Genomic DNA, 12,697 nt, shown 5'->3' on the forward strand with positions numbered 1-12,697 from the left:
ATCTTGATTTTCTTCACTTATGCCAATCAGACGAGTATTTGGAACCTTGATAGTGTCCCGTATCCTCCTTAAATCATCTTTATAGTCTTGGCCTCTTTTTTCTTGCCATTCTGTTTGAGTGTTCTGATTGGCTTTCCTGTCCTCTAGATAGGGCATGTGATCCTCTTCTTTATTCACTTTGTTTATTCCATTTAGATAATCTCATCTCAGATAATGTGTTCTCCATTTCAGACTGGTTCCCTCTTATAATCTCCATCTCCATTTTTACCTCTTTGTTGGAGTTCTCTACATTTCCCAAAAGTTTATTGAACATCTTTATAACCCGTGTTTGAACTCTGCATCTGTTAGATTACTTGACTCCATTATATCTGGATCTCTGTTCTGTTCTGTCATATGGTTTCTGTTTCTTTGTCTTCCCATTTTGGCTGCCTTTCCATGTCTGAGTCTATGTACTAAGCAAAGCTCCTAAGGCTCCCAGTCTTATTAGTGTGGATTTGTGAAGTAGGTGTCCAGCGGCACAGTCCTGAGAGGGGTTCAGCTGCAGGCCAAATTTAGCTCAAGCCTCTACCCCTTTGGGGCCACCTGTTAAGATTCAGCAAGCAATCCACAGATCTGTGCTTATAGTTGCCTCTAAAGGCCACACCAGAAACCGAGGGCAGCTGCCTGCAGTGTGAGTCTAGGCGATGCTCAGCAAGGCGCACCTGACTCGCTAAGGATATACATGGATGTGGCTTGGTTGGAGGCCTGAGTTGGGGGAGGCAGGGTCTCAGGGAATCCTCTGGGCAAGGCGACCTCTTATCCAGTTTGATGATGTCACAGCTATGGTGGCGCTGTGTCCACGCACTGGGAGTGGGGAGGGCTCAACAGGGAACAGTGGATATCACCGGCACTTTACGGAGCGAGTCTCACTTGGACCCTCACTCCAACAATATCTCCCTGTAAGTCCCCCGTGTCCCCTGCATGCAGCCAAATGGGCACTGGTGCTCAGAGTGAGCAGATCTGTCACCACGAAAATCCACTTGTGGATGCTGCCCCTTTAAGAGGCTTCTGCTGCTGCTGCTGCAGCCTCTGTCTCACTCAGCCTCTCAGGACCGGGCAACCCCGCATCCCCGCCCTGTCCTACCTTCTGCCGTTGCTTTCTTAGGTTTCTCCGTAATTGTATGGCTTATTCATCTAGGTCCCAGGCGATTTTTCCTTGCTGCTGCTCCTTATTTCCATCACAACTTTAATTTGGTTGCCAGAGGGATGAACAGAGCCTCTATCATCTACACCATTTTTTTCTCTCTCGGCATTTTGATGTTATTTAAGTAGAGAAGATCTACTCACCTGAGTAAATTGTATAATGTATTAACGAACTTTGAGGCTTTATTAGTTTAGGATAATCAGTCCTCATCATTCAACAGGAAGGGGTGTCTGCTGATAGCATGCATGTGTGTGGACGGGTATGGTGCCAATTTCCCTATCTCTCGCAGGCCTGAGCCACCATACACCTGACTGTGAGCACCCAGCCCTCCCACATGTTTTCTCTGTTTAGACCACCACCGAGCCTTCACTCAGACAGCACAAAGGGGTCCCTTCACCCTCACTGAGCACAGACAGGATTGTAAACACAAACCCAGACACAGGTGCTAAGGTTGTGTGCAGCTCACACTGAAGAGGTGAGCAGTCAGATGATCTGGTATATTGATAGGATTGATAGAATTCTAGGCGGGATCATTGAAACTCAACACAAAATTTAGAAATTCTTGTGGAGAACACAGCTGAGTAACCTCAAGGATTTGCAGGTCCCAGTTGGAAGCACAAGTGAGAAATACAGTATCACACACACACTCACCATGCATACTTTGTAAGGTCGAAGGCATAGTGTTAAAATTTTCTTTCTTTGTTGGTCTTTTCCTATATATTTTATCTTATTTTGTCATCTTTTTTTCTTATGTGTGTCTGTAGTTCTTTCTTTAATGAAAACAACGGCCCACCGTGGAGGGCCTCCTGTGTGCAGGGTGCTTTAACCTGGATCCCTTGGCTCCACATACCAGACCGCAGCAGGATAGGCATCATTGTCCCATTGAGCAAGTTGTGTCTCAGAGAAGCTAGGGATCTTGACTGAAAGTTAAACTTTTAAGTGGTGAGCCAGGATTTGTAGCCAATTCTGTGTTTCTAGATCCTCTCTTTACTGGAGTCTTCATCTCTTCATCCCATGAATTTCTGTCATAAACTGATCTTTAGGCAGCCACTGATGCCAAAAGACAAAGAGAATTTCCTGTCTCTCAGTGATTGTCTGTTTTCCACTGGGTCCCCTGGCCCCTGGATTGTCCTTGCCACCTCCCTGTCTCTCACCAGTACTGGCTCCTCTCTGGGAACCCTCAGCAGGTCCTTGTGACTCCTGTGGGCCTGTGGCAGGTGCAAGGAGGAGACTGCAACCTTAAGGCGGTTCTGTCAACATCTGTAAGGTGCACCAGGGGCAGAGCTGGGAATCCCATGAATTCCTCCCACACTGTCACCCTTTAGTTGTATCCTAAAGCCAGATTGGTGGAGGAGTCTTAACCTCAGTTTATTACCTTTGAAATTTTAAGATCAGTTTACAGTTGCTTTCTCTTGCTCCTTTCTGGCTAGTCCTCATCCGTTGTGTCTCTGCTCCTAGTGTTCCTTTCTCATAGATCTCTCTCTAGTGCAATTTAAATGTAGTCTGTTTCTAACCTCTGCCTCCTCCCCATTTTCTTCCCTGCTTCCATTAGAATGTTTCAGGTACTGGCTCTATAATTGCTTCTTTTATCCTCTCATGCCTTTTTCTTTCCATCTTACCTCTCTTTCCTCAGACTCTGGGTAACTTTTGTGTATCTCTTTTCCAGTGCCTTTACCCCACACACCTCTCTATAGATTTCTTGCCATGTTCTGGCCCCTCCGGATCAGAGTGCTTCTCTCTCGCTCGCTTTCTCCCCCTTGCTGCATCCCACCAGTCCCTTATTTACTCATTGCAATGCTTCAGGTGACCCACTGGTCAAGGAAAGCAGCCTCTGGATGGGGCTGTCCGTGGCTCATACAGGGAGCAGGCTTTCTCAGGTTTCCTCTCATTGCTTTTCCCCTTGTCTCCCTTCTAGTCTGGTGCTGCTGGTCCTCCTTAATGTGATGCTCTTCTACAAACTCTGGATGCTAGAATATACCACCCAGACCCTCACTGCCTGGCAGGGTCTGAGGCTCCAAGAAAGGTAATCCTGGCCTCTTCTTGCCACCACCTCCACTCTACCAGTACCATGCCCTGGTTCCTGCCTCCCAGTCTCCTTGGGAACTGCCCTGCTGCCCTTGGCCAGGTGATAATCTTTTGGGATGAGTCTGTAAGTAAGCTCTAAAAATTGTGCATATAGTTTTAGGCTGCTGCTGATTTGGGGCACAGGGACGCCAAGAGCAGTAAGCAGAGGACAGAGCGCTCTGATGTGACTCTCTATCATTTAGGGGTCTGGGAGCACAAGACAGCCCTCTGAGCATAACTCCAGCTACTGAGGTACCCCTTCTTCTACCCCACAGGTTACCCCAGTCTCAGACAGAATGGGCTCAGCTCTTAGAGTCCCAACAAAAGTACCATGACACTGAGCTCCAAAAATGGAGAGAGATCATCAAATCCTCAGTGATGCTTCTGGACCAGGTGAGATGTCCCCAGGACCTTCTCTCTTTGCCCTAGTCTTCTGGGGCTGGAACTCCTTCCCTGTATTCTGAGAAAGATCACCATCACCATCTCCATCACCACCCACTGGACTTCATCCTCCCATTCATTCTTCTCCTAGGCCATCCATTTTTCTAATTTTAATTTTGAGTGAACTATTGGGAACACAGGTATATTCCCTAAAACAAGAAAATAACACACTGGATTTGCAGCTGGTAGGCTGTAGGTTAGACGGAAGGAGAACTAATTTTTTTTTTTTTTTTTTTTTTGGTAATCCATAGCCACCTGACAGGCATTTGAAGAGATAGCCCCTTTTTACAGAGAATTTTCTTCCCAGAGGGCATATCTCTTTAATTCTTTTTGATATATGCCACCCCTCCCCCACTCTCAAACCAGGCATACAAACACACAACCTCCAGTATTGTGCTCTTCCCTGGAGTCTGCACTGACAGTCTGGGAAGGCTGTCTTCTTTTCATAATATCTTCTCCTAGTAGAGTTGCCTATATTCCTTTTAAAAATGAAATGCATCTCTTTAAGAAACAGTCCTGGGTCAAAATCAGTAGTTAGCTTAGTTTTATCAGGAGAGGGAGCTTCTTCCTTCTCCCAGAGGAATTTAACATCTATGAAAATCTCCCGTGTGGTTGCTGGTATAGCATAACCTATTTGCAAGATAGTTAGAGTGATAGGAGACTGAGGGTTTGTTCTGTTACATTGAAATTGCTATTCCTAAGGGGTTTCTTTCTGATGTTTTGTAGGCAATTAGAGCTGAGATGGAACTTTAACCTTGCTACTAACTAGTTTTGTGACTTCAAGCAAGGGATTTAATAGTAGTTCCCTTCAGTTCTTCACTTATGGGAATTATAATCATTTCTTCATGAAATTGCTGTCAGGATTTGATAGCACTTTGGAGGTACTCATTAATATTAAATTTTATTTCCCTTTATTTAAGAGAATGTCTTCATGCTACTATCAGGATCCAGTATAATGTGTTTAGAATATCATATCTAGCTTTGGAACCATGTTTAAGTAGGAATATTTTTAACCAAAGGAGAGTAAAGAGCAAAGCAAAGAATTTAGAAGCCCTGTCATATGAAGAAGGGTTGATAGAATCGAAGATATGCTTGGGAGAAGGAAAGGTGAGTGAGGAGAACAGGATAGTCTTTAGATGTTGAGATCCAACAGGTTATATGGCTTGTAAAACTCCAGAGGACTGAACTCTAGGACTGGAAGTTATAGGGAATTAGATTTTTTAAGCCATCAAATAACAGACCACTTATAGTTAGAGCTACCCAGAAGTGGAATGGCTCCTCCGAAGAAGTGAGATTCCATCCCTGAAAGTGCTCAAGGGGTGATGAGATGATGTTGGATAAAGAACTTATGGATTAAATGAGAGTGGGGGAGGGCAGGGCAGTTGGATTGGATGATCCAATTCTCTTCCGACTCTAGAATTCTGTTTCAGGGTAGGTCCCCTTAAGTTTGATTTTGGGACTGTTAGATTTATAGCATGTTATACTCTACAAAGATTAAGATAGGTGTTTTGATTCATTCCCTTTAAAAGTAACTTATAAAAGAACAGTAATGAGCCCTTCATCCCTAAACTCTGTCCCATGATCTAGCAATGTTCATGTGTCCTGTTTCTTAAGGAGATTAAGAAATTCAGTTAAGGTTAAGTCAGTGATATAGCTACACCTGGAAGCCTACTCAGTTCTCTGCTTGGCACCCAGGGTGTATGAAGATAAGACACATTGCAGTCCCAACACACATAAAACAAAGCAATTAAAGATGACTGCACTTCAGAGTTTTAGTGGGTGGTGTATGAGAGGCCAGGAAAAAGAGGGACAGTTGTGAGCCAGAGAAAGTTTGGATTGGTTCAGAGCCTTAACAGATGGGTGAGATTGAAATAGGCAAGAGAGAAAAGAGTCCCAGGCTGGGAAAACACCGTGGCAAAATGTACAAAGTTAGAAGTACAGTACAGTCAGGATCAGTGGGGAAACCAAATGGAATGAGTAGAAGACCAAAGTGTCGGTCTAATGTGGCTTCTTACAGCAACTGAATGCTTTGAGACAGTTCTTAATTCACTGATAAAAAGGCCACAAATCTTTGAGACACAGTGAACCATACCCTAGAGGTCTCCAGTGCTAGATTGGCTTTCCTCTTTCTGCCTGAGACCGTGTCCCTTGAGAATCACCCTAGTATTAGGAGCCCTTCCCTTTGGCTCCCTGGCATGGTGGGCGCCCTGCCATAGACAAGTATGGCAGGCGCTGCTGCATGGGGAATCCCACTGAGGGCACATACCTGGACTGGGGTGGGATTCCCTGTCTTACAGATGAAGGACTCACTCATCAATCTTCAGAATGGCATCAGGTCCCGTGACTACACATCAGAAAATGAAGAGAAGAGGAACCGCTATCATTGACAAGGCAGGAACAGGGGTGGCTGCAAGAGGCCTGTGCAATATTTGTACATAGACCTTATAAATATATATATATATATAAATATATATATATACAGAATATAAATATATATATATATTATATACAGATTTTAAAAAGAGATAATGCCTATGTACCAGGGAGAAGGAGCGGGGCCACCTCCTGTGTGGGTCAGTGGCGGGGCCGAGGAGGGCAGGGACCACCTCTCAGCACCGACCTCCCCTGACCCTCCTCTTCCCCATCCTCTCGTCCCTGCCCTTTCCCTTGCTGGCCATTCTTGGCTCTAAGAAGGGAACTGTTGTTGAGCCAAAGTTATGCCTGTGAAGACCCTGGAGTCTTGAAGAGGAGTCTCGAGGGGGTATTGCTTAAGGTGCTTCATTCCTTAATCTCCTTTTGATTTGTTGCCAAAATAAAAGAAAATCTTTTCTTCCCTTCCCCATTCTATCCCAAGTGTTCTCTTGGGAACAAGGAAGCATCAAGGGCAGGAGCCCAATCTATACTCTACCTTAAGAGGCCACCCTCTTATACAGACCATAGACTGAAAACCAGGTGAAGACTGTTGTAAGACTAGGAAGGCTGTACTTGTGGGTTTAGGCTCGGTAGCTTCAGGCTCCTGAGGACTTGTGTTCTGAAGTATTCTCCTCGATCACCCCCTGTACCTTTCTCTAACCTGTGTAAGGTGTGGACCCAATAAGGGCTGGGAATTTCTTTCCCACCGCCCCCTAACCCCGGTCTTCTCCCAGGCTGGATCTGGGTGAAGTGTTACTTTTTAGTGCCTAAAGCCCTATTTTTTCTCTGTGCCCTAAGAGCACATTGTTTATTAGCCAGGGTGGACAATTTTTGATCTTGTTAAATACTCTCTTAGTAATTAAAAAGCATGGTCAGGTCTATGGCTCTAATTCCTTCACTTTGAGCTGTCTATTTGATTTCCAGGATGAATCAAGGTGTCATAGAACCTCCAGGGTTTCAAAGAGTGAATGACCTAGCAAAGTAGGATTGTAGCATCCAACCACAGAATGCTGTCTGAATAGTGAGCATCACTATTCGAGCACTCATTTGGCTGCTAGCATCATTTACTCTTCAGTGAAGAACCAACTTTAGTCAAGGGAAACAACTGTCTGAGACACTTTGCACATGGAAGAAGACCTGAGCCCTGGAGGAAATGGATTTGGCAAAGGTGCATACATTTGGGCATGAAAAAGCCAGACGGAGTCTCTCTGCCCCATGGGGGCCATTCCAAATCCTCAGGTTCTCAGACATGGAAGGGGGAGTTTTGGCAGAGGGAGCAAAGCCTTCTCGAGTTCTGGCCCCAGGGAGGTATGAGATCACTAAGGAGTAGAAAGAAGACTTTAGGTTAAGAAAGTGAGTCATCCTGGGCCTTTTGGGGTTGACTCTCGAATCCATACATTTATCTGACTTTGTGGGACCCTTCTGGGCTGGTTGTCCTTCATACACTAACTGCTATTTCTCCATCTAATAACCAAAGGAACCCTGCCAGCCCCAGGTAGTTTGCAGAGATTCTTGATGAGGAAAGGTTAGTATCAGATTAGCAAGGAGAGCTCTTCCAGATTGCTTGTTTTTCTAGTGAGCCCCTTGATGCAGGGGGCAGAAGGAAAGGAAGATTTTATTACCGTTCTAGTCCAAGAGAAGTGCAATTTGTAGTCTTCCCTTGGAATGACCTGAGCATCCCACTTAGGCAATTAAAAGTTTTTGATTTTTCAGTCTATCTGCACATATAGCCTTGTTATTGCCCTTCAGACAGGGTGAGAAGACAGATACATGCCTAAGTCATCCCCCAGGGGAGTAACATGAGAAGGCTTCATTGGATCAGCTAGAATTTATATTCCTCCTCTAGGAAGAGTTGAATGTAATCTTTGTGAAACATGCATGTGCCCACAGGTCACTGGGTCACCACTCACTCTTGTCCAAGACTTTGAATGGGAGACCCTGATGAGGGACAGCACTCATGGGCTCTGAGCCAAAGGAGGAGGAATAGCGCAGACTGCTAGAAACAGCCCTGTTGGAGTAGTCAGAAGTCAAAATTATTCCCAGAACCTTTTGAAAGCAAAAATGGTAAATTCTCTGATTTATTCCATACATATTTATTTATTTCATACATATTTATTTATTTATTTTAATTATGTAGTTTTTAAAGTTCTCATGTTGGTACCCTTGGGATGACTTAAAAAGGGTTCTTTGCTGGAAGTAAAGTGATATAAGTAGAGTTGGATACACAGTTGTTCTGCTTTTGCTTTACTTCTCAGGCCCTTTCCTGGGAGGAATAGGTGACAGGGAAGGAAATACTTAGTATGTTCAAGGAACCCTCATGATTTCTGGGGATTTGAAGCCGAGAAAATATGTGTACACATAAGGAACATCCCTTGACCTGCCTCATTTCTAAGGATTGTGGATCTCTTTTGGGAGCTTTCTGTTCTAACAATTTTCTGATGGTCATACCAGGAGAAAACCAGCATCTCTACTCCCAAACAAAGCTTTTCCTCTTTATTTAGTAATCTGTCAAAGAGAAGGTCACTAACCCTTGTAGATAATTCTGGGAGTGAAACACATAAATAACATTGTAACTCATGGCCAGCTGCCTGGCTTATAGCTGTCTGCAAAGGAGCATCAATACCATCACCTCTCTTATGTTATTATTTCCAGCTAGTGCTTTTTTTTGTTTTTGTTCTTGTAAGAACTTGGATCACATAGGGGTCTTTCCACAAAGGTTCATGTGGTAAAACATTTGAGACCTTGTACTCAATTTCAAAGATTTTGCACAGTTTCTAACCAGGTGAAGAACAGGTATAGGGTCTATACTTCCACTCCAACTTACTGTAGAGGAATTAATAAGATTGGCCTTGGAGAAGCCAGTCCTGTCTGCAACTCTTTCCTTTCCCCCATCTACCCCACCTCCCTGAGATGGGAGAAAACATCCTAGGCCAGCAAGGTCAGCAACTTGAAGCTTTCTGTAAGAGCAATGGGTTGAGAATCAAGAGACCTGGGCCTCAGCCCTAGCTATTGGAAATACACTCCCCCTCTCTGAGCTTAGTATCCTCATTTGCAACAGGATGGGGGATTGGTCAAGACCAAAGGCCCCCACCCCCCGGTATCAGTCTGTGGCCTGTTAGGAACTGGGTCGCACAGCTGCATCCCAGCCCTAGCATCACTGCCTCAGCTCCATCTCAGTTCATCAGGCTTTAGATTCTCATAGGAGCACCAGTCCCTGGTGAAAAAAAGGTTGGGGGCCACTGGTCTAGACTATCTCTGTGGTAGGTTATAGATTTGGCATTTTCTTGGAGGCTACATCAGAGACTGGCAAGGCTGGGCTTTCTTAGACTTGGAAGGTTCCCTTCTGGGCTAGGACAGTGTCTGATTTCCTAGGAAATTCAGGGTAGTGAAACTTTAGTTTTTATGGCCTAGGAGGGTTAGGGAGAAGCAGTGAGAGGGGCCAAAGGAAAAAAACAAAAAGATGGGGTGGCGGGGGTGTGGAGGTGGGAGGGAGAGAGAGAGAGAGAAGAGGGGGAGGAGAGAGATTACGCTTGCTGTATTGCTCGGTATTAACCTAAGATGGCGTTTCTTCCTTCGTTGGCCTAGTCTTAGTTTGGGAAAGGACCTTCCTTTGGGCTTTTTCTAAGCTAAGAGAAAGAGGATAATGGCAAGAAGGGCAACATTTTGGATTGACCCATCTTCCATCCTTAGGCTATGAAGCCTTTCATCTACCCATCCTCCTTCCTCCTTGCTAGAAGAAACAGTAGAGAGAAGGCATTTCCTGGTTCTAGCACTTCTCTTTTGGCTCAAACTTTGTTGGGGTTTAGGTTAAGTGTGAAGCTTTGGCGGAAATCCTTGAGCTGCCTTAGAGCACTGACACTAAGAACCTGAGATTACAAGGAGTGGGGAGGAAGGAGAAACCTCAAGAGGAATGCTTTGATAGAAGTAGATTCTTTTCAGGTCCCCGTCTTCGACCCAAGCTTGGACCATGTCTAGTACATTCACCAGCAGCATCTGTAGGGTGAAATCTTGAGAAAGGACTAGGGGAAGAATCTTTCTGGGCTGTTTGTGGTCTCAGAAAGATTCTTTCTGTGCCATACTGTACTGCTTCTTTAGCTCTGCAGGGCAGCCAAAGCCAGCCCTTCCTCCCTGCCCCACCCCCACCCCCAGGTAAATAATACTCTTCTCTCTTCCCCCAGGTGGCAGGGCTGGGGTCTCCTCCCTACCCTCCTGACTTTACCTGCCCACTCCAGCACAAAACTTAAGAACCTCTCCTCTTAATTCTCTCCTGCTCAACCCCTTGCCTCTAGGCTGTGGGACAATCATCCCATCTACCTACCACTTGACATCCTTGACCCTTATTCCCCAGCCTGCAGCAGGCTAGTCCCACTCTCCTCCACCTCTATGTTTTCTTCCAGAAGATGCGTTTTGGGTCTGAGAGAAGCGTTTTTCTGGAAGGCCGTCTTTTAACGCCTCTGCTTTCCTGATGTGGAGCAGGAATTTGCACATGGTGTAGAGAGCTCCCCTTCCCATCTCTCTGCCCAGCCTTGTTACCTCACTCCTGCTCTGATGATGGCTGAGAGGCCCAACCAGCTCCCCGTTTTGGTGTTCTGTGCAGCAGTCCAGGGGTCTTGGGCATTGTTTTCTGTTGTGACTTGAGGTCCTCAGCAGGCCTGGGAGCCCGGATTGGAGCCTTGGCTGCTGGTGAGAAGCACCTTGCCTGCCAAGAAGAGCTGTTGCCAGATGATCTACTCAACATGTGAAGGCGTAAAGAACATTGTCGTCTCTACCCCATGGCCCTCCTTGCTTCTCTCAACACAATGAGACACTGCAGAAGCAAAATGGTGGCCTCTACTCCAGGCAAGACAGCTGGCTGTGTCTGGGGAGTTGGCACTGGGCTTGAGCACCGCAAGCTGAGACTGCATAGTAAAAGCAACCATTTTTGCCAACAATAATGTGTGGCTCCCTACATCTCCCTATCCTGCACTCTAGGGCCAGACCACTCTCTGCATGGACCAAATCATCTTCCCAAACCCACGGTGCTTTCCCCCCACTCAACCTAGACTCCAAGGTGGGGAGGGATGGGTCAGAGGCCATAGTGGCCCCTGGATAATCCTGACATGGGGTGGAATGGGGTGAGGCAGTGAGAGCAGCCCCTAACACCTGCACTGGGCCATATATGGGAAAGAACACAGGTTGATTGCAGTGGAGTTGTCTGGCCATCTGTATTTGGATCTATAACTGTAATTTGCCTGGCGCTGTGCGCAAGGTTGAAAACTTACTGCTAGTTCCTAGAAACATACAAGGCTTCCTAGCCAAATCTTAATGTAAAGTAGCTAGAGCCATGGAAGTACAGTATGAATTAAAAAAGTATTGAATTACAAATAATAAATGGTGTGTGTGTTTATTGCTTGATTCATCAGTGCTCATTGTCCCACATGTTTTTGGTCTTCCCAGATGTGATCAGGGCAAGTCCTGTGTAGGCACACTCATACACATAGGCACAGTCACCTACCCAACATCTAGGACTTCCTTCCCAGGGTAGGAGGCAGCCTGATAAAATAGAATGAGTAAGAAGTTTTAGAATCAGACCTGAGTAGAATTGCATCATCACTGTTTATCAGTTGCGTGACCTTGGACCCCCATCCATCACTTCAAGTGTGTTATTTAGAGGTAATAGAATGTGTTTGTGTGTGTAGTAGCTGGTACTGTACTAAGGTAATGTGTTATTTCATTATTAATCAGTACTTTTGATGATATAAGAAAATATGATGGACTATGAATCCAGGTGACAGTTTCTTGTTAAACGTTTCCCTTTTGGGGCCTTAGCACTTTCAGAAAGATAGAAACAGCTTTGCTTTATTACCTTATGTTCCATGGACTAGTAAGGAAGAATGGCCCCTCCATTAATTAGGTCATCCTTGCAGTTAGCCCTTTGCCACCTGGTAGGAAATTTATTTGATGTAAGGCAGGTGAGAATACAAGTGACTCTTGTATTCCTTTGTATTTGGGTAGGGAAGAAAAGGGAAAAAGGAGAGACTCTCTCTCACATTTATCATATGTTTAATTCTAGACTACTAAATGTATTTTTTATACTTTGGCTATGTATCCACTGAATGATTGTGAGTTGAGGAATTGATGCAGGCTGGTAGACACACACAGTGCAGACAGTGGTTAGAGACACTTTATTGACATGAACAGAGGGTTTACTGAAAAACACTACATACAGGCATTAGGTTATCGAGATCTTGGGTGGTCAGGAACATTTCTAGTGTTCAGAAAACTATTGGCTGTGGAAAATCAAAAAGCAATATGAAGGTGACAATGTGGTAAAGAGTTCCATCAGTTGCAGAACTGTAAGAGTTTGCTACTTTGTTTGATGGCGTTTTACAAACTCCCAAGCACTCATTCTTCAGTTGCCTCCCCCATCACATCCGCTGCCCAGCAATTGCAGCTCTTGCCAAATGGTGACTCAGAGAGAAAGAGTATTACTGGCTTCGAGGCTTAGCTGATCTGTGATAGAAGTTGAGTCTGATCTAAACTCAGACTTGCTTAAAGTACTTATCTACTGGTCCTATATAAACTCAAGTAAGGGGGAAAACTAAACAGTTATCTACC

At 45.1% G+C, this 12,697-nt stretch overlaps 1 protein-coding gene across 5 annotated transcripts in view; it reads left to right on the forward strand.

The window, feature by feature from the left end:
• Positions 1 to 6,153, forward strand: part of GRAMD1B (GRAM domain containing 1B) — a 217,787-nt gene extending 211,634 nt beyond the window's left edge. For all 5 annotated transcript variants that reach the window (XM_023524858.1, XM_023524861.1, XM_011383000.2 and 2 more), the window contains 3 exons: positions 3,099 to 3,206; positions 3,523 to 3,640; positions 5,986 to 6,153. In XM_023524858.1, the coding sequence (XP_023380626.1) occupies positions 3,099 to 3,206; positions 3,523 to 3,640; positions 5,986 to 6,075 (316 nt within the window). In that variant the 3' untranslated portion in view covers positions 6,076 to 6,153. The remainder of the gene's footprint in view (positions 1 to 3,098; positions 3,207 to 3,522; positions 3,641 to 5,985) is intronic.
• Positions 6,154 to 12,697: the final 6,544 nt, after the last annotated feature.

This window comes from Pteropus vampyrus, unplaced genomic scaffold (assembly GCF_000151845.1).
Source record: "Pteropus vampyrus isolate Shadow unplaced genomic scaffold, Pvam_2.0 Scaffold502, whole genome shotgun sequence".
NCBI lineage: Eukaryota > Metazoa > Chordata > Mammalia > Chiroptera > Pteropodidae > Pteropus > Pteropus vampyrus.